Raw genomic sequence first — 25526 nt, 5'->3', positions numbered from 1 at the left:
GGTTTGGCTGACGATTTGCTGAAGTATAAGAGAAAGGACATTTTGCAGCTGGTTCAAGAAGGTATGCTGATCTTACTTTAAGTACTGTCTTAGTTAATGCTATAGGCTTGGCTAGTTCAGAATTTTGTCATAGTCTCTCTCTCTGGGAAGGCCATCTGCTGCGTCTGACATCTTTCAAACCTCATGCTCAGTTGAGAATCATGGCCCTACCCTTTGCAGGCTCAGCCTCATCTGTGCCCCACATAGACGACGAGATGCAACAGATTAAGACATGAGACATTAGCTTTCAAAGTTTCAGGCCTTGAAGAAAGAAAAAATCTTAAAATAAGATTTTGCCACATAGATGCAATTCCCCTAGCGTCTTTCCAGCAACTGCACCAAAATCATCAGCAGCAAAGATCTTCCTACAATGTAAGATCAGCCACAGGAAAAGGTCTACAACAGCAGCAGTCATTCTGGTCTGGAAATCATCAACCCATTCCAAGCAATGACTGCCTCTCCTCTGTGCACTGCTCTGGTGGGAGGAAGTGTGCCAGAATATCTCAGTGATAGTCTATCACCAACAAGTGGGCTCTAAACATTATTCAAAGCTGTTATGTAGTGTACAACACTACAGATGTTGATACTTCCAAAAGTTGCATCAAAACACCAGCTGTACCTACTGCACAACACTGCACATAACGTTATAGAGAATTGCAATGGGACCCTTTCCACCATTTTCTGATTAGTATAAAAGGCCCTGAACAGGAATTGACAGCAATATTAGATTTCAAATTGGCCAACACATAGATTAAGGCAGAAATGGTTTGAATGCTGCCCTTCATCTGGGCTTTCCACATCTCAGAAAAGATTGGATGTGTGCAGTCAGTCTCCAAGATGAAAACTGTTATATTCCAGTGGCAGGAAAACAAAGAATGGTTCTGCATTTCACAGTGGTGGAACACACACTGTCAATACAGTGCTCTTCCCTGCTGTCGGAAATAGTCACTAAGAACTTTCTCCAAATGAATGTAGGTGCTCCAGTCTTTCTTTGCAGAAAAAGGACATTTGTATATTTCTAACTGGTTAGTCAGCAGAAAGGGCCCTTCAACACTTCAGTATGACCGTTTCTCATTTCCACCATCTAGGTCTTCACTTCAACCAACCAAAGTCAACACCACCACCAGTCCAGCCCTAATCTATCTAGGGCCCCCCTTCGAGACAATGCTAGGAGAAGTGCCTCCTTTATACGACAGTGTTGGGCATTATTTAGTAATGCCATCAAATTCAAACAACTCTGTGACCAACAACACAACAGATGCCCTTCTTCTTTGGGCCAGTGGCCTCCTGCATCTTATTGTCTCAAATGTAAAGTTTCATTGAGACTGCTTCAGGAATACTTACATCAATAATATAAATGGAAAGACAGTTGGAAAGAACCAACATGCTCTTCCTCAACCAGCAACACATTTATTTCATGGTTATGGTGGAAATGCAATCCTGCACAATGTGCATGGGACCCACATTGTATACTTTAGTATGTCGCCCTAAGTGGGACGGATATGCCCAGACATGGGTCCAGTTCACACTGTCCTCAGAATCTAGCTTTACCTGGCTGATGAGACCAAACTAGGGCGAAACCAGTCCTAGGTTGCTTTTATACTAGTTTAGGCAGTTTGGGCTGAACTGTTACCATTGGAGCAGGGTCAATGTGGATGGGCCCAGACTGAGGTGGCATACTGTTCAAAATAATGAAGGACTAGGATGCTGCCCCAAGTAATTATCAGTGGCTGAGATAAATTCAAGCATTCCATTCATCACCTTTTGTTTACTTTTTTCTTTTAGAAAGTTGCCATTTTCTTGTCATAACCATTTGGTGCCTGTTCCTTGTTCACATGCCTAGGTGTAGTTGACAGTTGGCCTTTGTGTATTCCTCCCAGACAGCCACACAATGGGGGGAGTGGGTGGTGGCAGGATGTGCTCATCCTGGCAGGATCGGGGGGCGGAGCTGTGCACTGCCCCACTTGCACTTCAAAGAGACTGCCACAGTACATACACAGAACTTCACACTATCCTTTGGTGACTCCAGCCATCCTGGAACCAAGGCAAGGAGGAAGGAAATTCCTGATACGTCTGTGGCAGGAAAACCCAAGAACTTGTTTTCCACTTCTAACCTAGCACCTGATATAAAATTAGGACCCTCAGATCCACTCTTCAGTTCACTGCTAGACCTGTGGAGGACTCTGAGGACTGCCCTGCTGCTGTCTGTGGCCTGCTGCGCACTTCAGAGGACTGTCTTGCTACCTCAAGCCTGCTCTGTCCCCTCAGAACTGCCTTGCTGCTTCAGACCTGCACTTCTGCTTGAACCCAGGACTTCCATAGTGACTCCAAGGGCTAATTGGTTGGCCTGCTGATCAGAGCCTCAGGGACGGAAAAGGCACCATTCGCCTTGAACCCGCACTTGGACCCAACCTTAGTGAATCCTGACCCTGCAAGTTGTGCCCATCCAGTTTTGGACCTTTTGAAGTGGTGCTTAAAGTGATCCGGGAGCCCAAATCCAATACATGAGGCTTAGAATCTTTTCTGCCAGAAGGTGCCATGAGAACTTGGAGGAGGCAGGCGCCTACCTACCTATCTACCTGCCTGCCGATCCTCCCAACATGCATCTCAACAACGTCATCCTGCAGCTCTTTGTCAATTACTTCTCCTTCTCAGACACAACTTGCTGCCTTGCCCCGGTTAAATTTACCTCCAGAGGTATGCCAAAACCAGGCCCAATCCACTCCATGTATCCGAAGTGCGCTCCATTGCAGTAAGCCTTAACTTTCGACTTTGCTCAGGTCTAGCGAGACCAGATACCCGTGGTTGGTACTTTGTTTTTTTCCAGCTATTTTTCACTATAAACTTTTACAAATTCGTAACTCCTGTTATACTGGTTGAATTTCTGAAGTTCCATAACCTCATAAAGGAATTCGGCTTTCAGTCTTGTTTCTTTATATGGTTATGGAACTCCTCAGTGACTTGCAATATCCTTATAATGTACAGCTGCGGGTGTTTTTTCCCTTTATGTAAACAGAAAAAGTTGCAAGTAAAAAAATGTGGAATAAAATGCCTTTGAGTGCTGAAGAGCATCAGACAGTGTATTCTTCCAGATTGCATTCATTAAATAGTAAAGTAGTTTGTCTTTTACTGCAGTTAACCTGCCTAGTGAATGCTGAAACAGTAGTTCATAAAAAGGTTTCTTTTGGCTACTGTAAATCTAATCTTGGTGGCGGGTTGGAGTTTGGACAGAGAACTTGCTGTATGCAAGCGTCAGTGTAAAAGATAAAGACGTTGGTGTTAACATTTCATGATATTCAGAGTACATAGAATGCAGGAGAAGGTATATTTATCTTAATACAGTTAATGCATATTGGGAGAGATGGAATCTCTGGGCAGATTTGGGAGGAGTTTGGGTTGGAGAAAGGGGAAAGCTCAAACTTGAGAAAGGGCTTAAAGTGATTGAGCATTGTTACTGATGGTATACCCCTTACCAAGTGGACTGGAGCAGATCAGGTGACATCCTCTTGGTCACTGGAAACATTATTTTGTCACTCTGGAAAAATGTTAACTATCTGGAGCCCTCTGTGTGTACACAACTGCTCTTCTTCAGCTACTCAATATTTTGAATGAGCCAATGTTGTGTTTTTTTTGTATGCCATTCGATGACACTGTTCAAGAACTGGTGATTGTTCCCATGATTTAACCTGGCCATTTTTCTTATTTTATCTTGCAGTCAGTAGACATTCCTGATGGCCGTCGAGCACCTCTACCTTCTCATTATCGGAGTAGCAGTACACGCAGTATTGACACTCAGACTCCCTCTGTCCAGGAGCGGAGTAGTAGTTGCAGTAGCCATTCACCAAGTGTATCCCCCTTTTGTCCTGCAGAATCTCACGATGGAAGCCCATGCTCAACCGATGACCTGCTATATGATCGGGACAAAGGTGAGAGTATAATAATCACAAAGGCCAATTTTTTCTTCTCTATTTTGCAGATAATTTGTTTAATTCTAAAAATGCTGTATAAGGAATTATTGATGTGGGAAATTGAGAAATGTTTAGTTTGTGTGCGTAATTGTCACTCAATAGGTGTCCCCTTTTCAACTTAACTGTTTTCCTCTGTAATACTTCAGTCTTTCTTCTTCAGATGAATGCACCTTTACTTAATTTCACAGAGACATGGATTTCTCGTTTTATCACTACCAACACTGCGTGTCTGTCATCAATTTTCCATACTCCTCATCGCTTTGGAATAGGTAGTACCACCCAGGCCTTTTTCAGGCTTCTAGTCCTAAGCATTACTTCCTTCTGTCCAATAATTATGTTTGAGTTTCACCTTTTCTACTTTGCTAAACTATATATATCCTATCCATTCTTGATACTTTATTACCTTCCTGGCCCTTCTTGTCTTTCTGTGTATGCCTTGATCACCGTAGTCTTTGTTATTCTCGCTTGTGTCTCTACCTTTAATTTTGAGGCTTGAGTCTTAATCTACTAGCCATGCAGGCCACTTCGTCTTTACTCCCATTTGAGCCCTTCTCACTTGTTTTATCTGACATTAGTTTACTGTCTAACTATGCCTTTCCTAGCTAATTGCCCTTCATACTTACGACATTTTGCCAGATTCATTCAGCCATACCTCTGTTATACCCATAGTAAAAAAGCGTTCCCAGACTGTGCATTATCCAGTTACCTTTTGCCCTCTTTTCTCCTTCCCTCTAAACGTTTCGAAAAAGTAATATCAAACCAGAATTCTCCTTACTTGGATTCTAACTTCGTAGTCACACCTTCAGCATGCATTTCGCCTTGCTGTTTTCTGAATTTTCTCTTTCTGTTCCTAATTCCCTTACTTTCCCTCTTTTATACTTCACGTCTTCTCCGCTGGCGATGTTGCTGTCGACCATTTTATTCTCTGCACCTGCTACCAGTGGGGGGGGAGAGGCGAGTGTTGTCACTGACTGGCTATCTCCTCTCTCTGCGCCTCGTGACTATGTCTATTGATAATGCTTCTTTTCTTCAACTCCACTAGTTAATTCCCTAAGCACCAGACCAAATCTTCCTTTTTTAATCTACACACCTCTATTGGTTACTCTCAGCTCCTGTGTTTCTTAACCAGTCATGTAATTTCCGTGCGGGTGATTTACACATTCCCCAATTATTTCTACTTTTCCTTTCAGCTGAATAACTCTTTTCCTCTTTCACCGCCTCAATCATGTATGACGTTGAGTTTTTTCACTAAAGTGATGCATATGCAGTGCTTTTTTACTCGGTATACCTGCTTTTCTGTTCTGTTGGTCTTTTCTCACTTTCCAATCTACCAAAATGTTGTTTTTTTTCTCTTGTTGTCTCATGCTTTGACTGCCTTTTCCCTCTTTTGGTTCGTCTTTGTGCATACATTATTCATCCTCTTAAACTTATCTTTGATTCTAACATTGGTCTAACATTATCTGAAAGTTCCTTGACCACCTTAAAAAGTGTATTTGAACAATTTTGAGTTTTTTCTAGAATAATACTAGCAGAGACTATGATAGTGTTTTAGGGACTCTCTGATTGTCTTTAGCCAATTATATTGGCGTTTTTGTTATTAGTTAGTTATTGTGTTAGAATTGTTGTTTGCCTACCTGCCCAGCCAGTTTCACTTAGTTTCCAGACGTTTTGTTACAACATGGTTCTGTGCTTACTGTGCTAATTGTCAATTCCCAATAGTGTGACAAATCACTTCAGTGTATTAAAAATAATTTGCGTTTTTAGAAAGTGCTTTTCATCCAAGAGGCATCAGTGCTCTGTACAGAACAAAGGTTGAGATGCACACATCTCTCAAAGAACAAAGAGAGCCATTTCAACAAAGTAAAAGAAACTCAGTTGAATCTTTGATTTAATGACAGTGTGCAGTCATCAAAACTGTTACATGGAGCAAAGAGGTAAGTAGGAATAACAAGCCTTTGCAATGCTATGGGTCTCGCATTTGCTCGAGTTAGAGATGTTAATGTTGTACATTTCTAACTGGACTTTTCACACTTAAATTGAAAATGAAAAGTAAAACAGTTGACATAAGTGAGTCGATTTGAAGCACCATGGCCACAATGAGCATGAACGTAATGGAGAGACACAAATGGAAAAAGATGTCCGCTCGCAGTCAAACGTATCGGGAAACATGCAATTAACCATGTAACGGTCGAAGGCCAAGATGGTAACAAAACTGCCCCAAGGAGGAACAAACGAAAAGCATTTGCCAATGATAACAAAGGATTTTTGAAAGGCAAGCCCACAAACGAATGATAGTGCTGGGCGTACGGTGGGCCTGGTTAAAAGCCCCCAGATAGATTACAACACACCAGAGCGATTGCGTGCTTGACCTAAAAAAGACAGAGAAGAGAGTCCAGTGCTATGAAAGCTATAAGCAGAAAAGGTAAGTCAGCCTGGGAAAGAGCGCAAAGATGCAAACAACGTACTTTCAGTAGGGCTGGGAAATAAGAGTGTCGGAGAGAAGACAGTGATGGAAGAGATGAGTAAAGTAGGCTATCCATTGTAGGAAACGTCACTGGGCAAGATTAATTGAGGTCAGATTAAGATATAGTTTAAACAAGTGTGTTTTTTACTTTAATGATTGGTCTCAACTCGTCTCAGTGCGACTGAGAGTGAATTCCAAATAGAAATCGCTGCTTCAAAGAAGGCTTGAGTTGCTGCTTTGACTTATAGTTTTTTTGTAGTCTCTGGCTAAAAAAAATTCTTAGTTGCCTGTTGGCAGCAGCTAGCTGTAGTAAGGACTGAAGATCCTCGTGTATGGATCTGAAGATACTGAAGACCAGTTTAAACTTCGCTCTGGTTTCTAAGGAGAGACAGTTAAGTTCCTAAAGGACAGGATAAATTAGGTCATATAAAAAAAAAATCAAACAAGAAAAAAACAGAACAGTGTTGTGCATTCCATCATTCTAGGACACAACGTCCAGTTGCACCTCATGGTTTAACTGGCCTTTTCTATATTTTAGCCTTCCTTTGGTTTATGGGCCATGTCGTTGTGTATCATACATTTAATCTTTATCAATTTCATCATATCCTTACTTTTAGCTAAGTAACCCATGCCAACTGAGTGCAGTTCCTGATAAGTATTTCACTCTGTTTTTTTAACTCCTCAAATGAATGCAGTACAGTTGACCTGAAAGCAGTTCAATGCATCATGTTTGCAAACAGTGCAAGTATCTGATGGCATGCATGTGACGTTCTGTTCTGGACATTCCCATTGTGTCATCCTACAGCCCAAAGGTGACCGCATTCCAGATTTTCAGCAGTTCTGTCTTGTCCTCCGTTAATACTGGGGACTACCGCAGGCACATTACTTGCCACTCAGTCATTCACTTACATCAAGTTATCCTAAATGTTTTAATATATATTCATTGTCCTACAGCTTGAGCTTCACTGCTTGCTTCAATCATTGGGCCAGGTGTTCATTGATTATCCCCAGAATCTGATGGCTAACCACCCAAAAGTGAATTGGGAACCAAAACTGCAAATTACTTATTGTTCCTTATTGATAAAGGGATACCAAACAAACTCTCATGATCTGGGGAGTCTGTTATACTAGGGCTCTGGCCTCCAGTGTTTCTAACAAGAGCTCCAGCACACAGTTAGAGAAAAAGTAAAAGTCTCAAACTGGTCTTGTTTCAGAAATGCTGTCTAGTACCAGTAAAATTGATGGCTCGCAGTGGATGTCCAATACAAGGAACAAATGTTAGGTGCCTGTATCTTGCTAACTGCTGGTGACACTCAAAATTTTTCAATGTTTGGGAGGCCATGGCACCCGTCCCAAAGCACACATTAGCTTGACAGCAACCGGGGATAATGGGACCTCTAGGTTAATGTTGTGTACCGTCATTTCCTTTTAGCTATGTGTCTGGCATTGTAAGTGTTAGTGTTACGGTTTCAAAGTTTCTAGAGCCACGGTGACCAACTTCATCAAAGAGCGCCTTAACTCTAGGGTGAAAGAGTTCCTCTGAGGCTTGGGATTGGGTGACAACAGACTTCCACAAACTTAATAAACAAGACGCTTCTCACGATTTTCTGAGGGTCATGCTTCTTTATTCCAAATCATGGTCTTGTGCTCACTGCAAACTGTAGGAATGTTGTACTGAAGGCAGGCTAAAAAGGCAGAGGGGGCCCACCACCATGCCCTCGCTGAAACTAATCTTGCAAAGTGATACTTCACAGGTTTGATTCAGACCAGTGAATTCAGGTCCTTTTGACCATGTGATCAGTCTCCATTCATTCATCCTCAGGGAATGTGTTTCAAAATGCCTTGTGTCTTGGGCAGGGCAGCTCCTTTCCTGTCTGGGCAGCCAGGCAGCTTACCTTTCCTGGTTCAGGGTATATGATACATCTTTACCTATTGTGCAGCGTCAGTTTTATGACGATTGCTTGATGCAGTGAAGTTACCCTCATCTCAATTGATACTTAAGATAGAGAGAGTCTTCGTTAAGGAGTCTTTAATATATGTAATCATATCTGACAATTTATCCTGAGGATGGTCTCAAGTACTCATTACACACCTGGAGATGGAAGCGTTGACGTATTGACTCCTGCACTCCTTTTTTTAATGGACTTATAAACCCTTCCGTAGGAATGGACTTTGAGAGGGTTACATGAATAGTTGTAATTTTTCGGAGTAGTCACACAAGCTGTTAAAGTTCAGTATTTGGATTTGATGATCTCTTTGTGACCTTTTACAACAGCATGCTTGTGCTGTTTTTGACCCCAATTTCATCTAGACTGCTGCCAAATAAATAGGTATAATGTGTTCATGTGAAAGGACGCCTAGTATAATTTATTTCTAGATGGACTACTAACATGATTAACTGAATGTATTGTCAATCTGATGGTGGGATTGGATATTGTATTTACCAATTCTCTGAGTGACTACTTATAATACTTATAAACATTTCTCAGTCAGGATTCCTTGTTCATTTGTGTATTTGTGCTCAGTCTCCTTAAGGGTTTTTCGGTTGCCCATTTTGGCAGGTCATTTGAGCAGGACTTCTCCTTGGATGTCTTGCTGCAGTTTTTGCATGTCTAAATTAATGCAAATATAAAGTAAAATGCTCATGTTGACTGATATTATTATTAAGTTGGGGCACTTGTTAGCGATCAAGGCCAGTCAAGTGTACCATCTCCAAAAATTAGAATGCCAGACAGCGAGAGTGGGAAGCAGCCTTATAATTGTGAACGTAAAGAAAGCTGAAGCAGCAAATAATCAAAAGTAAGTAAATGTGATGGTCACAAGTCGGATGTGCGGGTCATTTACATTTTTAGCAGAAGCTTGGCAGATCTAGAGTGTTGCCACGTCAGTTTAAAGTTCTTGGTTACCTCAGCCCCGTAATAAAGGCTAGTGGGTTTCCTCAGGCAGGCATTAACTGAAAGCAACCTAAAGGGTAACATCTGGTATGCGTCTTTGTTGATTTGCACAGAATATGGGATCTTAAATATGCATGTGTAGCCATAACTCACAGTTGAGGGAAAGCCTAGTTATTCAGGAGTGCATGGGTTTATTATGAGGGAGGTCATGCTCTTTCCCAGGGTGACATGTAAAACACCTCTTTTCCTTGCACAGTTTCATATCCGCCTCTAACAATCAGAGTTGCAGTTAGTCACCCTTCACTATAAGAAGTGGTACACTTTGGGCACACCTCTAGTGACTCAGAAACTTGCACTCCACTGGGGAGGAACAAACCAAAAACATGGTGCCACTTCCCGTAGGCTGACAAAGGTTAAATCTACTGGTAGAAAATACATGGTCACCCACAATCAGGGAGAGGATTGTACAGCTCTCTGTGCGGTGGACCCAATTCACAATACATTTTGTTAACTGCAAATGCCTAAAATAAGCATTTTCCAAATGTTGAGTCTCAATTGTGATTCACAAATTCTGATGAAGTTACTAGTTTGGATATTGTCAGTATGGTCAAATTAAGGCATTCGTAGGAGTCAGGGCGAGGATTGTGGTCGTTTTTAGGTGCAGTCTGTTTCCTCAGTTGGAAACCATGTGTTTCACCACACCATATTTAATGTTCATATGAAGACAGACTTTTCTTAACATGGAAAAATTGTTACGTATAAGATCAGAAGAAAAATAGGTTACATATGTATAAACACTTTGTCATATTTAGGACTGCAGAATTTTGTAACAAGTCTACAATCTGGAAGAGTAAATGCTACGCACGGGTATACCTCTGAAAGTTTGACTTTCTGGTGATCTATTGTGAGTCCTTGAAACAGTAGGAACTTTACTCCAAAATTAAGAATAACCCAGCTGGAACATTTATTTTGATTCGAAAATTGGGCTTACTCGTTCTAGATGTATCCTTTCCTTACTTGTGCAGATGTTTTGCTAATCTTCTGTTTCAATGTATGTAACATCCAGCGGTTTAATAATATGAATATTTTCATCATACTCTAAACTTGTGCTGTTAAAAACCCTGGAGAAAATGTGATAGCTATGGGACACTGTAGTATTCACCGTTCTAGAAATAGCAGTGTACTTTAGTAATATTTGTTTTCATTTACCAGTCAACAACACCGTTGTCATGACACCAAGTTTCAATGTAAAGTGTATTCATTTTTATCATTTTAAGGTTTTGACTTTGGAGATGTTGGAGCTTTTCTACAGAAAGAGTCAATCGCCTTTTTTCAAAATCATTTTATGTCCGAATGAGTATTATAACCAACATTTCTGTATAAAGTATTCAAAACCACTTAATTTTTTGATTTCCATTGGTTACCTTACCAACTTAGATACTTGGATTACAACTTGACTTTTTTAAATCTCTGCCATGACCAAAGTAACGTGTGTTTTTTAATATTACTGTTGCTTTTACCTTTTAGTTTCTAAAACTGAGCTACATAATGGTGTTGGATATAGATGCTTCAACATTTAGCTATGCTGTTACTTGCAACAAGACAGCAGTTGAAGTTAAAATATTCAAATTGCTGGTTGTTTGGAAAATCAAAATAAGTGCAAAACACTCTCAATCACTAGTAATATAACTGCTTTAAATTTTCAGACAGTGGGAGTAGCTCACCATTGCCCAAGTATGCCTCATCTCCCAAACCAAACAACAGCTACATGTTCAAACGAGAACCCCCAGAGGGATGTGAGCGAGTGAAGGTCTTTGAGGAAATATCGTAAGTAATGCTTTTTATGTCAGCTGGTGTCTGCAAAGCACTAAGCCTCTTAACGAATCGAATACTAACATTTGCAGATGGATTAACTCCTCCAGCTGAGCAAGTTTGAGCCATAACTGTTCTGTTTCGGTAGCGTTTTAGGTCGTTTTTTGTCGTGCAATTGTATAAAAAATAACCTACAAATAGCATGTTTGTTTCTTCTTGCTAACATGTTTCAGCAACAAAGATGGAAACCCAACCAGAGTATTAGAAGGTGTAATCATGTATTTCCTTCTGTATGTAAAAATGGCAGGTGTGCCATTTGCCTCTGTTGAATAAACTTATTATTTTATCGCGAGACATGAGGCTCTGGTTATACTACTCATTCTTTACTGCAACCCACATAAGCATGAACTACAACAAATTGTGCACCAATAACCTCCCATGCCAGTAGTTTGCAGTCAAACATTTAACATGTGCCCTCCAACCAACCACAGTCAAATGAAACCATTTTCTGATAGACACTTCTAACCTCAGATTCCACACTTTTTGAATATTCCCCAGATATCATACCGAATCTGAAAACTTAGCAGCAGTACCCATGCCCGCCAGCAGTAGTTTTGTGTGGATGTGTGATGTCAGGCTGCGTCTAAAGTGATGTGCAGGGCCACATATAAACACAGCCCACACCCTCGACGTAATTTCCTTCCTTTCCAGAACACCATATTGGGATCTGAAACTACTCCTCATTTCTGTGACAGTTGTCTCCAAATGTTTCGCTAAAATGATACCAGTATGCAAGGAAAATGTCACCCCTAACACTACAGGGTCGAAGCCATGTAGAAACTGTCACAAGCAAATGTGAGTGACATCCTCATGAGGTATGTCTTTAGTGCTTGCGTTTGGAACACGACTGCAAGACCTGCAGTGATTGCCCCCAGGTGAACCCTAGGCTCATATGTGGCTGTAAGGCGAAAAGTCGCCAAACATCGAAAGACTCCATGTTGTGACTGATAAAGAGGAAACCCCTTTTCTCTATTACCACAGCAGATCTTCATTGCGTTCAAAGTCATCTCGCAAGTTTAAAAAAAAAAAAAAAAAAGACTGTGGCAGGTTACCTGTGCCTCAAGGGAGGGCTCAGATTCTCAACAACCATTTTGTGGTGGATTCAGACAATGACCAGGTTATGTGGACGACCTAGTACCTCACTATGCTGACAATATCTGGTGCAAAGAACCCCAAGATGTCAGTGGTTTGGACACTTCTCCAGACTTCGGTTTGGTGTCATCCACTGTGCCTGCTACTTCAGAAAGTGCCTCCCTTGCTGTGGTGATTTGTAGTTTGGCAGAGGTCCTTGACCCCCAACTTACCCACCATGTAGGTGAAACAAATGTTCTCACCAAAGTCCTACGACCTGGGCAGACATGCTCAGAGCCTTTCTGCGTTTTAATGACAACCTTGCTTGGGACATGGGCAGAGGTATGTTTCAGCCCTCCTGTGAACGGGCAAATAGCTTGGTACCGTCTCCCTGATCCAGGTGACAAATCCTTTTTGATACTACATCCAGCGCCAGAAAATCTGGTGGTTCAGGCATCCACCAGCAAATAAACACAATTGCTTTCCCCATCACTCCACTGGACAATGAATCGCTGAAAGCTGCTGCATGCATATTTTCATCTGCTACCCTTAGCCTGCACTCTGTGAAATGCTTTCCATTGGCCTCACCAGGGTTTTGGGCGTTCACAAAGTGATGGTGGTGTTTGCAGCGCATCTTGGGAGGTCAGGGGTTCCTGTCTTTCCTTAACTTGATGACTGGTTGCTGGTGCAGGCTCAGCCCAGACAGTCATCACCCACCTCCAGACTATGAGGAACCCTCTAACATCATTTGGGTTCACGATCAGCGTGTAAGAGTCACATCTGACTCCTTCACAGATGTTCCTGTTCATTGGAGCTATTTTTCACACAATGCAGTTTAGTGCCTTTCCCCTGGTCTGTGATCCCAAAGTCAGCCTCTGCCCTGGATATCATGGAGGCTGCTATGGCTACTACCCTCCTGCCAGTGATGCCTGCCAGGTGGCATATTCAGGCTCTGCAGTAAGATCGGCAGTCCCAATGGACACAGCACCGGGGTAATCTCTTTGATAGAGTCCAGATTTTTAGAGGAGGCTGCAAGAGATCTGCAGTGTTTTTTACTGGACCATGGCTGTGTCAGCGGCAGGCCATTTTCCTTATCCCACTCAGATCTGACAGTGATGATATATGCATCTCTTAGGGGTTGGGGAGGGGCCTAGGAGGATTAGAGATCAGAGACATTGGCTCTCCAGTGGAGACTCGGCGCCACATCAGCCTTCTAGAATTGCAGTTCATCCTCTTGGCGTTGAAAGCCTTCCTGCCGTCCATCAATGGAAGGTTGGTACAGGTGCTCATGGACAACACCACCGCTAACTAGCAGGATGGAGTTTGGTTGTGGACTCTGTATCAGGAGGCACTATGGTTCTGGATGTGGCTGGATCATAAAGTAAATATTCTGTTGGCACACCAGCTGGTGGGATCTTTAAACTCCAGGGGGCAAACTGAGCTGTCAGCACCTAGGGGATCACAAATTACAGCTGCATTGGAGGTTGTGTGGGGTTATCTTCCATTAATGGGGAGCACTTAGGCTTAATGTTTTTGCCACCACAGAGCACGCTTAGTGTCTGCATTTTTGTGCGCTCCCAAGATGGCTGCTTTGGAGAAGTGTTCCACCTAGAATGGAACTTGTATTCCTGTATGCCTTTCTGCTGCTACCTCTCCTATCCAGAGCTTTGAAGACGATTAGGAACGACTGGGCCTGGGTCATGCTAGTGGCACCCGGATTGGGTGTTAAAGCCCGAACCCCTCGGCATGAGCATTTGTCCTCCAATTAGGCCGCTGCTTCAGGAGCAACAGCATGGCAGGGTCCTACATCCAGGCATGCACATTTTCGACTCTGAGCTTGTAGATTGAACAAGGACAGATATTGCAGTCAGCCTCCTTCCTGACATCATTGATTGTAATTTTGGCAACCAGACATCCCTTCACAAAATAAGTTTATACCTGGCGTTGGGACAGATTTGTGGCTACGTACTGTTGCGTAGGCTCTCATTATTCTAATGAGAGTACTGGATTTGAGCGGCAGAATCACTTGCACTGTGGGGGACTGAGTCTGACCCACTACAAGTGACACCTGTCGGCCTAATTTTGGCTTTGCTCTGGCTAACTAGTAGTCCCTCATCTCCACCCAAGAGTAGGGATGATTGGGCAGCCGAGTAAATGACACAATTGATTCTCCCTGGTAATCGTGGTCACTCAGATTGCATCTGCTTCTCTCATTTACATTAGTCTCACACATACAAAGACAATCAGAGGCAGTATGGGTTTCAATAAGGTTTTAATGAAGCAACTGTATTTTAGATAAACCATGTAGTACATTAACCAGGAAGATAAAGCATGATAGGATTAGAATTGTGACAAGGAAAGTGAAGTATAAAAATAACGCTACCATATTGTCACTAAAATCCTAAAAATAATTCCTACCTAGGCTATGTTAGAGCACAGCATGTTAAGCTCTAATTCTGCTGTTCAGGTTCCCTGGGGAAGACACCACACCTGAGCAAGAGGACTGTAGTCTACATAAGCAGCTGTAGCGAAGCAATCAGCATACAGTCGTCATCTGGCTGGAATCTCCCTCTAACGCACATGGGTCAAAGTAGTGTTTTTATAATAAAGCAGCTGATGTTCCAAGATAGGATCCCTGCGTAAGATTGTGTATGTTTCTATGAACACTAGAGACAAAGCGTTACCACGCTTGCCGGCAACCTATCTTGCTGCAGCCTTGAGAAAAGCACAGAGTGAAAGAAATGTCTTGTTTAAGAATGCAGTGCCGACCTAGGCAAAGAACAGCTAGCTAGATAAAATAAAACAAGACCCCAAATGTGGCTATTGTTAAAATAAAAAACAAAGCTGAATAAAATATATCTAGGTTAAAGTGCACAGCTGCAGGCCTAGTTAGTTAAAATAACGTGCATGGAGCTATAACTAAAATGGCTACACAACACCCTCCCCTTGCCTAATTATATATAAAAGCTACTGAAATTCAACCTAACGCATATGAATAAAAATGTCAATAATGACAAGTTAAAAAGACACTTTAGCATGTGTAAAAAGGACAATTTAAAATGGTAACTGCGGCGTAAAAAAAGCAGAATTTCAAGAGTCCGTCATTATGGAAGGAGCCAATGGAATCCGAGATAATTGAAGACCGGAAATCTTCCACTTCGGCAGGTGGTAAAGTAGGAAGTTCATCGCCAAGGAAAACCAAGGAGCATTTGTGTTACAAAACCTGAGCTCCAGCCAAGGCAGCAGCATTCCATGGTGTGCCCAACAGTGAGATTAGTGCTGCTTGATCCACAAAGGGCAACTCATAAACGGCTTTCTGTAGCAAACGCACCCTCAACGCGCATGTCTGGTAATGAGCCCTCTGCGAGAACATCAACAGATCAGCATCCAATGAAAGCAAGCGCAGCGTAGAAAGACAAACTTTCAGTGCATGTTCGAACAAGCACCAGAGGCACCGAAACACAGGCTGCACACAATGCAAAACCGGTCTGAATGACTGAGACCAGTCACACTCAAATTGCTCCAGGAGTGTTGCTTCGAAGTACTGCATCATGCGTTCATGACACAGAGCAGTGGTAGGAGCGCTTTCAGTCCTCCTTGTTGCGGCGGGACAGCCGTTGCGCAGAAAAAGTAGCAATAGGAAGATGCCACCTATTATAACCAAAGTTATCGGAAATCCCCCCAAAATACTGGAGAATATTTAGTGGATGGCTGATGCTATTAACCCGAATATAGAGGAAAAAATGTGAACGAAACCAGAACCAACAGCCTTAAATTTGCAATTCCAGCAGTACTGGACGCATTAAATATTCGGCCCACGAGCACACCAAAGTGTCTTGGAAAGTTAGTTCTTAAAATGGACTGTAATACTGCTGATAACCTTGCTACCTGAAGCGCATAGGTCTCGCATGCAGATGTGAGTGCCACATGTTTCTGGAACAATGAAGCCTTGAGTCTGCTCAACTTGTCAAAATTCACATTTGAAGTAGCGATATGGGGCCAAATCTCAGCTACTTTCCTCTGTCTTGTGGAAGGAAAAAGTACGTTCCTGCAGCATGTAACTATCTTACAGACCGAAACAACAAACTATTCCGGCTCGCATCCCACAACAGTTTTCACTATTGAGGAGGACTTAGCTGCTCTTTGAGAGCACCTGAAATGCAGGTCTAATCTGGGGGACTGGAACTCCCTTCAGATAACAAGCCAATTTTGCTGCCGAAGCGTTACACGCCCCATGCAAGGACAGCTGTTTACAAACCATCGAATGGTTAACAGAAGTCTTGCGTTCGCTACCGCTAAGAAAGACCTCTTTCATGCCACTGAAACATTTGTACAAGAAGGGCAGCTCCCTCACTTAGTGGATGTAACTATTTCCCAGACTTTCATATCTATCTACTGGAATGTGTTTTCATATCTGTTTACTGGAATGTGTTTTGTGCCTATTTCAATTGAAGTGTTGAAATAGGCAGATTAATTACCCCATGTATTAACCACTCAGCAGATGGTATTTCGGCCTCAGTAAAAGGCAACTTTTCTAACTTTTCAGTATTTAACATGACACAAGTCGCTTCTTTCTTAGCCATTAGTTGTTGTCGCTTAAAATTAAATGGGAAAATATGTCCCTTCCGCTAACGTGTTGCCAGGGAACGCGACCTGCCTTTAATGTTTGAAGTGTCCAAATTTTCCTGGTGTGTTTGCCTTAACCGGGCAGCAGCTTCTTGTTGGGAAAGCTTACAAATTTCATTATAGACTGCGTATAAGAAGCACTTTCTGCATTGTTTTCTGGGGCCTAACAGGGAATCCTGTAAGTCAGTGTTATTAGACGGGAGACTGTGGTGATCTCTAATAGCATCTAGTGAGGAACACTTAAGCCATTGCTGGCATAGTTTCCCTACACTGTATGTTACTATACCCGCATGTTCGGACGACACATAGCGAGGGCCTGGCATACTTGTTCTAAAAACCCCAGTGGAGTTTATAAAACGTTTATGACACCCATTAGTATCTATTGGCCACAATAAACACCTGCCAGGATGTGACAGTGAAGCATTAAACGTGCCATTGTGGACCCATTCATCAAGCTCATCTTCAGTTGCATTTATATACTTTTGCTATTTGTAAAATTTTCAGGGGCAGGAATACTGGCTGCATTCAATTCCTTTATCTTTGCTAAGCCTAAACAACCTATCTGTTGTACTGTTTCATTTAAAAATATCATGTGAACAGTTATCAGGCATGCTCTAAACAAAGCTTCCTTCTCCCTTATTTGCCAATTTCTTGTTCCCCCACACCTTTTAAGTAAGTCGACTTCAACCAATATTCATAGCCTTCTATAGCCAACCGGGAAACAAAGGAATCCGAATAAATGAATTTTGTATCTGTCAATAATATATGTATATTTTCCATCAATTGCAATTTGAAATAATATAACTCCGCATTTGTAACATTGTGCTTAGAAAAATATGCAAACTTTTCAGAATATGTTTTAGAACTCCCTTGTGGAGATGGACAATGGTCCCATTGTGTGTAATTAAAAATAATCTTTGGGGTGCATGCTCTGTGAATGAAATGGTGGCCATAATAATTATAGCAAAACATATCGCCATAGTTCTCTTTAGATTGATAAACATCTTCACTTTCAAATACAGTGAAATATTGCAAGTCAGTCATCATAGAATCAACTGTTTTCACATCCCAGTCATCAGAAACAACTCCCGGTATTATTACATCATTCATTGAACGTTTAAACACATATGGTATTTAAATGGCCTCTGTGGGTCTGTATATATCAAATGGGACTTTATACCAAATAATTCCATACGGAATTGTATGGTGGAAATGTTCGCAAAAAGAGAAGTCTCTGCAGACCTTGTGAGAAGAAAAATTGTGTTTTAGGACCTCATCCACCAGTTAAACGGTTGATCTTTCAGGAAGAAAATGACCATGTATTAATAGAAAGAATGTTATGACAAAGCCAATCCAAATTAGGAAAGCTAATGCAGTCAAGTAAAGTCACAGATAGTTCCATAAGAAAATGAAGTCATTTGTTTTGAGCCAGTTTATCAGCTTACGCGTTTTTGGCAGTTCAGATGTAGAAGAGGCAACTGTGTCAGAGAAAGTGTTGCTGATGTCTGCAAAATATCCAGAAGCAGTTCTTGCAAAAGCTGGAGCCGTATTTGTAGGAGGAGAACTGGTTGGGGTCTCCCGCAGTGGTTAATAGTAAATTATGCCATCCGTCTGTGTTGAAGTTATGTCAAATCGATCACTACTTTCGGTATTGTTTGTTGTAACAGATGTTGGGGGAACTAATGCAAGATCATTTTCCACCCTCCCAAGCTCGGAGGGATGTCAGCGTTGATGCTCAAAACTTGTAGAGGGACATCTGGACCAGTAGTGAGAGAGATTCGGGAACTGCTGGCTGCACCTCTAGTCTGCTGTGCAGGATCAGCCACATGGTGTAATTTGACATTGTCGATAGATACAAAGCTGTTTTCTTTAGCACCAGTCAACAGTGGTAGAATGACAGTTCTGGTACTGTGTATTCCCAAGACTGGGACCGCTGCATGATAAGACCGACTGAACTCCTTTTGTACAGCAACCTTTTCATATACTAGATACCCAAGTTTTGGAATCCAGCCGGTAGGTGTTATTGGTACATCCTTAATCCCTGCGGAGGCAGCACTGTCAGAAGCGTTGTCGTCACGGAACTGTTGTAATTCCTGGAAGACAGTGACACTTCATTTATGTCAAAAGATGTTTCTGCTGCCTCCACGCCAGGACCATCAAGACCTGGAACATATTCAAGTTCCAAACAGGATCTCGTATGAAGTACGACCCCCCAGGGACCTTCTAGGCAGATTAAGTGCTCTCTGGACTCCATACAGGTGGTTAAGCCAACTACGACCCGTACCTAAGACTCTGGCTGTTAAGGACTGCTTTAAATCATGGTTTCATCGCTCCACTACACTATTTCACTCTGGATGAAATGGAGACGAGTAATGGAGTTGGACCCGTAACAAAGCCATAGCGTCCCTCAATGCCCTTGAGGTGAAAGCAGGGCCTGGTTCGAGTGGAAAGCCACAGCTGCATATGTGCTGATAAAGGCTTGCAAGTCTTTCATAACAACCTGAGCGTTGTGGCCACACCCATAAAAATCTGGAGCAAGAGTCAACAGCGACTAAGATGTATTTGTATGCACTGTCCGGTGTTAGGGGACCACAATGGTTCAAGTAGACACATTGTAATGGTTTGTTGGAAATTAGGAGGGGTGTCTGCAGTGGGCTTTTGACGGTGGAGCCCTTCATTTGTTGGCAGATGTCACAACAAAAGACATACTGCTTGGTCTGATTGTATAGACCTGGCCACCAATAACGTGCTTGCAATGATATTGTAGCCGCCACACCAGCATGGACAGATGCAACCCCCTCATGTGCTGCTTTAATCAACTGTTCTCATGTCTTTGTTGAGAGTTACTTGAACTCCCACGCCTGGTATTTTTATTTCAGCGTCAAGGAAGCCTCCCATTCAGTAGGAATATTTGTCAGGAAATGCTTTTGGATAGGGTGTACTTTCAGCCGTAGCTTTCATGGAAGCCCATATGTCATCGTCCGGTTTTGTTCCAGAATGCGTTACTGCAGCAACAGCAGATGTAGCTACTGCTGATTTGGCTGCTTCATTAGCCAGTGTGTTTCCACCAATGTGTATTCCAACGCACTGGTGTTCAAGTGTATGTACAACATAGACATTTGGTAGCGTTTCCTTCAGAGCCTCTACTTTCCCCCATAGACGTCTGTGTTTAATGGGGTTGCCTTTAGAATCTCTGAACCCATTCTGGCGCCAGTAATGCAGGTATTAATTGAAGGACTCGGTACAGTAATACGAATCACAGACTATCAGTGTTAACTGTGTAGGATCTGTGTGTTCCAGTGCCATCACCAGAGCCTTTAGCTCTGCTGATTGTGCTGTGCAATCCCCTAGGGTTTACGTGTATGTATGTTGGGGACAAAATTTATTATCCTCCATGAAGCCCCTTACGACTGTGCAAGCAGCGGAGTATTGATGTTTTGTGCCAATAACAGGTTGTGCCGAGCCGTAGGTGTACATGACTCTTTAATATTGATCAATAGGCTATGTATTTCATATTGCAAAAATTCTTGAGTTTGTAACTTTGGGTCGAAAATGTAGTCAACATCAGTGGCTGTCAAAGACGTTGCCCATTGAATCCAATGTGGATGTAATGCTTTAGCGTTTGGAACGCTGGCTTGAGTAACAACGTCAAGGGCTGGAATTGGAGATACAACAATAATATGTTTCCCCTGGGCTAGTGGTCTTCCTTTAATGACAGCCATCTGAACAGCAGTGAGAATTTTCTCAGTGGGAGCAAAGCGTTGTTCTGCTGCTGAATACAAATGTGATTTGTATGCAATCAGGACTGTCTCACTCATTGAAAGTTACATAGGTGAAACCAATGGCACCAGCAATTACTCTGACCAGATTTTTTGTTGTCACTTATGTGTAAGTGTTGTGCGGCAAGCATGTCTGTTTGCAAAGCTCTGAGAATGTGTGTGAATTCGGCTTTCCAGAATTTACTGGAAAAGTCAGGACATATTAAGTCATATAAAGGTTTTATGTGTGATGCGTAATCAGGAATGTAAGTTCTGCCAAAATTTAGGAAACCCAACAGGGATTGGAGTTTTTTTAATTGATTTGGAGGTTGTAATTATTCGCATTTTTCCAAGAATTGCCGCGTTAGGCTTTTTCCTTCGCTTGATAGCTCATATTCCAAAAATAGGACGCTAAGGAAGGCTATTTTTGTTTTCTTAAAGTTTAATTTATAGCCAAATTCCGCAAATCATACAACAATGCAGGCTACCCGTTTTAGATGTTGCAGTAATTCATCATCCATGAGATAGATATGACCTACATAGGTCAAAGCTTCAGGGTCGATGTTGTGCAGTGTTGAAGTTTCACGAGCCGCGAACAGTCCTGGACTGTTCTTGTACCCCTGGGGTAAACAACTGATTTTTTTCTGTTAGCCTAGCGTGCTGATACTTGTTAAGTCTCTACTCTTAGGCGCTATATTTTGGCAGAAGAAACCCTTAGAAATGTCCAGTATTTTGTCTTTTTTGCACACTATGTTGTTCATGAGTGCTGTGAGAGTTTTGCATAGGCTAAATGCGTGTATGACTGTTTAAATGTCTGTAGTTTAAGACTATTCTGAATGAATGATCCAGTTTAGCTACTGGGAATAAGGGATTATTCATTGGTGAGACACAGGGTTCAATTACGCCCTGGTACTCCAGTTGTGTGAGGATTTCTCTCACAGGTGCTTTTGCATCTTATTTTCTTGGGTATTAGGGTTGTGGTTGGGGTTGAGTTTTAATAGGGATTACATGATAGGGGGAATCTTTCTCACACCCTACGTGGTTGCGCTATAATGCGGGTGCTTGCGCCAATGCACAATCAATGGCGTAGGATTCTGCAAACTCATCTGGAACAAGGGACAAGAAAGGTGGTTTGATAACTTCTTCCCCATATGGGCAAGTACGGACAAATTCAGGTGGCCAATCCCCTTCGGCCAGTAGAATATCATATATATTTAAGACCCGGTCCCAAAATATTGCTTTGATTGTGCGTTCAGTGTCTCCTAACTATAACGTTACTTTGTACACCCTATCGGGTGGAAACACGCATCTCTGCAGTTTCTACTTGTAGGCAGTCATCAATTGCTTTCACCTCCAGATGCTCTACAAGATTACGGCAAGCTATTGTGACCGCTGGTGCGCTGTCTAATAGCGCTAATGCCCACTTCTTGTTCTTCAATAGAGCCCTATTCTTGAGTGGCATGACAAACTGCTACCACTTTTTTCTTCTTGAATTTGGGTTTTTGTTGGGGAAGTTTCACTTCTTTTTTTTAACAGAAACTTATGTTGAGCGTTGTGATTCCTGTCTTGGTTTTACCTACTCAGTTCTTCACTCTGAGCGCCCACCTCTCTCACTGCATTTTTCTGGTGAGTCCTGGAAGGAACAAGATTGGCGTGTATCAGCATATTGATATCTGTCAGGCGGTTTTATATTATCTCTGTTTCAGAGATTATATCTATTTTGTTGGGTCTCCGTATGCAGAGATTCTCCCCTTTCTTTTTTAGGTGGTTTTGTTTTTTATCCCAGTGTTTCTTAGTACCCTCAGGAGCTTGCTTGATAGAATCATTGTTAGATTTACCCTGCAACTGTGGTTTTGCGGGTCTGGCCCCCAGACTATCTCGACCAGTACCAGAGTAGGTTCCCGAGATAATCTTTGGCAGCTCACATTCTTGATCCTGTGGAGGAACATCCCGGAGGCACAGGCGCACTGCTAGTGCAACTGCTTCCCGTTTAAAGTTACTTAATATAGTTGAGGATAAAGTGGCAAAATTGCCCATTAGTTGCACCCCCAAGTCCAGGGACGGGGCAGCCCCGTATTCATCTTGAATTTGTTTCAACACTTCGAGTAAGTTGGCCAGTGTCGGCGTACCATGTCCGGTTGTATAGAGCGTTGCAAATACCGTGCCCCATGTATTGCAGTTATCTATAACTGGAACCATCCCAAATGGCAAGCACATAGTTAATATTCTATGCTTATCCTGAGGTCCCGTATCGGGGAAATACTGCTTCCAGTTCATTTATTTTTTGAGCTAACCAAAACTGAATTTCTTCTCGTTTGGCGGGTACTTTACCCATGATCGAATGTACAGTCGCAGGATTGATGCCTGGCATTACTGCATGTGGTTGCGCCGGAGCAGCACGTGCTGCGTTTGTATTTAATGTGTGCATAATAAACTGTACTAATCGTCTGTATATTGCCATCATCTCAGCATGTAAGCAACGGACTTCAGCTGCTAAGTCGCTGCGGCAGGGTGAGGTGTATAAGTGGCCAATAAAGGCCAGGTAGGACCATCATTACTTAGAGAACCTAACGTGTAAAATTGTGTTGGGTAGGGCGCATTAAGCCAATTATTATTTTCTTGATAAGATAGAGGTATTTCTAGATATGCATAAGCTTTGTGTGCAGGTATATTTGCAGGTGTATAGTGATGAAGTGTATTTGTGTTCCCATCAGCTACTGGAAATGTGACCCAAGAATAAAAAAATTCTGTTCTATAGGCTGGATGAGCCTCAACAACGAATGTAACTGGCCCCTCTGGCCCGTTCGGCCATGTGCCAGTAAATGTGCAATAAGGGGTGGTTGCATATTGACTGCAGTTGCTACCTGTTGCGGGTTCGCCATAATGAATGGTTAATTTTGTTCAGCGATAAGCACACCAAATGGGAATTATCCTTTTAATGGTTCAAGCTTGAACAGCGTTAATTAGGTACTCCCTACTTAGATGAGGAGGAAAATCCTCAGTACCACGGACGGCTCTGTATATATAACTCAGGTGGCTTTGTATGTAGTGAGAGAGAGATACTCAGGAGGACCCGAAAATTATAGCCTGATCATATGCTTGCGGCGCCATGTCGCTTAGGATCTCATTATTCTAATGAGACTACTGGATTTGAGCGGCAGAATCACTTACACTGTGTGGGACTGAGTTTCACCCACTGCAAGTGACACCTGTCGGCCTAATCCGGGTTTTGCTCTGGCTAACTAGCAGTGTCCCATCTCATCCCAAGAGTAGGGATGATTGGGCAGCCGAGCGCATGACAATTGATTCTTCCGGGAAATCGTGGTCACTCAGATCACATCCGTTTCTCTCATTTACATTAGTCTCACATATACAAAGACAATCAGAGGCAGTATATGTTTCAATAAGGTTTTAATGAAGCAACTGCATCTTAGATAATAAACCATGTACTGCAATAACCAGGACGATAAAGCATGACAGGATTAGAATTGTGACAAGGAATGTGAAGCATAAAAATAACGCTACCATATTATCACTAAAATCATTAAAATAATTCCTACCTAGGCTATGTTAGAGCACAGCATGTTAAGCTCTAATTCTGCCGTTCAGGTTCCCCGGGGAAGACATCATACCTGAGCAAGAGGCCTGTAGTCTACATAAGCAGCTGTAGCGAAGCGTTCAGCAATCAGCATACAGTCGTGGTCATCTGGCTGGAATCTCCCTCTAACGTACATGGATCAAAGTCGTGTTTTTATAATAAAACAGCTGAAGTTCCAAGATAGGATCCCTGCGTAAGAGTGTGTATGTTTCTATGAACACTAGAGACACAGCTTACCACGTTTGCTGGCATCCTATCTTACTGCAGCCTTGAGAAAAGCACAGAGTGAAAGAAATGTCTTGTTTTAGAATGCGGTGCTGTCCTAGGCAAAGAACAGCTAGATAAGAGAAAATAAAACAAGACTGCAAATGTGGCTATTGTTAAAATAATAAACAAAGCGGAATAAAATATATCTAGGTTAAAGTGCACAGCGGCAGGCCTAGTTTGCTAAAATAACATGCATGGAGCTATAACTAAAGTGGCTACACAACAGTATAGTACTCTGCTTGACCCATCTCGGGCAAGTTATTCAAAGTACTTATTTTTGTATTGCCTCTAACTCAGCAGGGACTTGCTTTGGACACATTTAAAGGTTACTTCTCTGCTCTTTCTGATGATTTGAGTTTGCCAAATCAGCCCTTGTTATTTAAATCACTTGTGATGCATTTTTTTTTTTAAAAGGTTCCCATATGTTTCCATCTACTCTGTTCATCATGCTCCAGGGGAATCTGTTTTTAGTCCACACGTTCCTATTAATGTTCTCAGTTTGAACTGCAGAAGAGCTGTTCATTTCAGCTTCTCATTCCCATGACAGTCTACCTTATTGATGTAACATCAGCACAGCTTGTGAGTGAGCTACAAGCCCTTGCTGACAACCCTCTGTATATGACACTCTTTTCATACAAGCTGGTATTGAGGAAATGTTTTTTTTTCTTCTTTTTGTCTGAAAGTGATCACTTCTTTTCATGTTGGGCAAAACATCCCCTCCCAGCATTCTTTGCTCCACCTCACTCCTCTGAGGAGGAAGAGGAACTTCATCAGCTAGATCCTAAAACCACCCTTGCTTTTACGTTGATCGTACCAAGGTTCATCGTGTGGATGATCATCTCTTTGTTTTATTTGCTTGAACGAAAAAAGGGCTAAGAAGCAGACCCCGGTGGACCTGTTCTGGACATCTGTCAGGATGCTATGTGGGAATAACCTTAGAAGTTCCCAAAATCCTTCTCTCTACAGGCA

The 25526-nt window shown here is 42.3% G+C and overlaps 1 protein-coding gene across 3 annotated transcripts in view; it reads left to right on the top strand.

Moving 5' to 3' along the window:
- GLCCI1 (glucocorticoid induced 1) overlaps positions 1-25526 on the top strand; it is a 250093-nt gene that overhangs the window by 177320 nt on the left and 47247 nt on the right. For all 3 annotated transcript variants that reach the window (XM_069211722.1, XM_069211721.1, XM_069211720.1), the window contains exons 6-7: positions 3755-3965; positions 11072-11192. In XM_069211722.1, coding sequence (XP_069067823.1) covers positions 3755-3965; positions 11072-11192 — 332 coding nt within the window. The remainder of the gene's footprint in view (positions 1-3754; positions 3966-11071; positions 11193-25526) is intronic.

Source organism: Pleurodeles waltl, chromosome 10 (genome assembly GCF_031143425.1).
Source record: "Pleurodeles waltl isolate 20211129_DDA chromosome 10, aPleWal1.hap1.20221129, whole genome shotgun sequence".
Classification (NCBI taxonomy): domain Eukaryota; kingdom Metazoa; phylum Chordata; class Amphibia; order Caudata; family Salamandridae; genus Pleurodeles; species Pleurodeles waltl.
The sequence above is the reverse complement of the archived record's forward strand: the minus strand, read 5'-3'. Positions and strand labels throughout refer to the sequence as shown.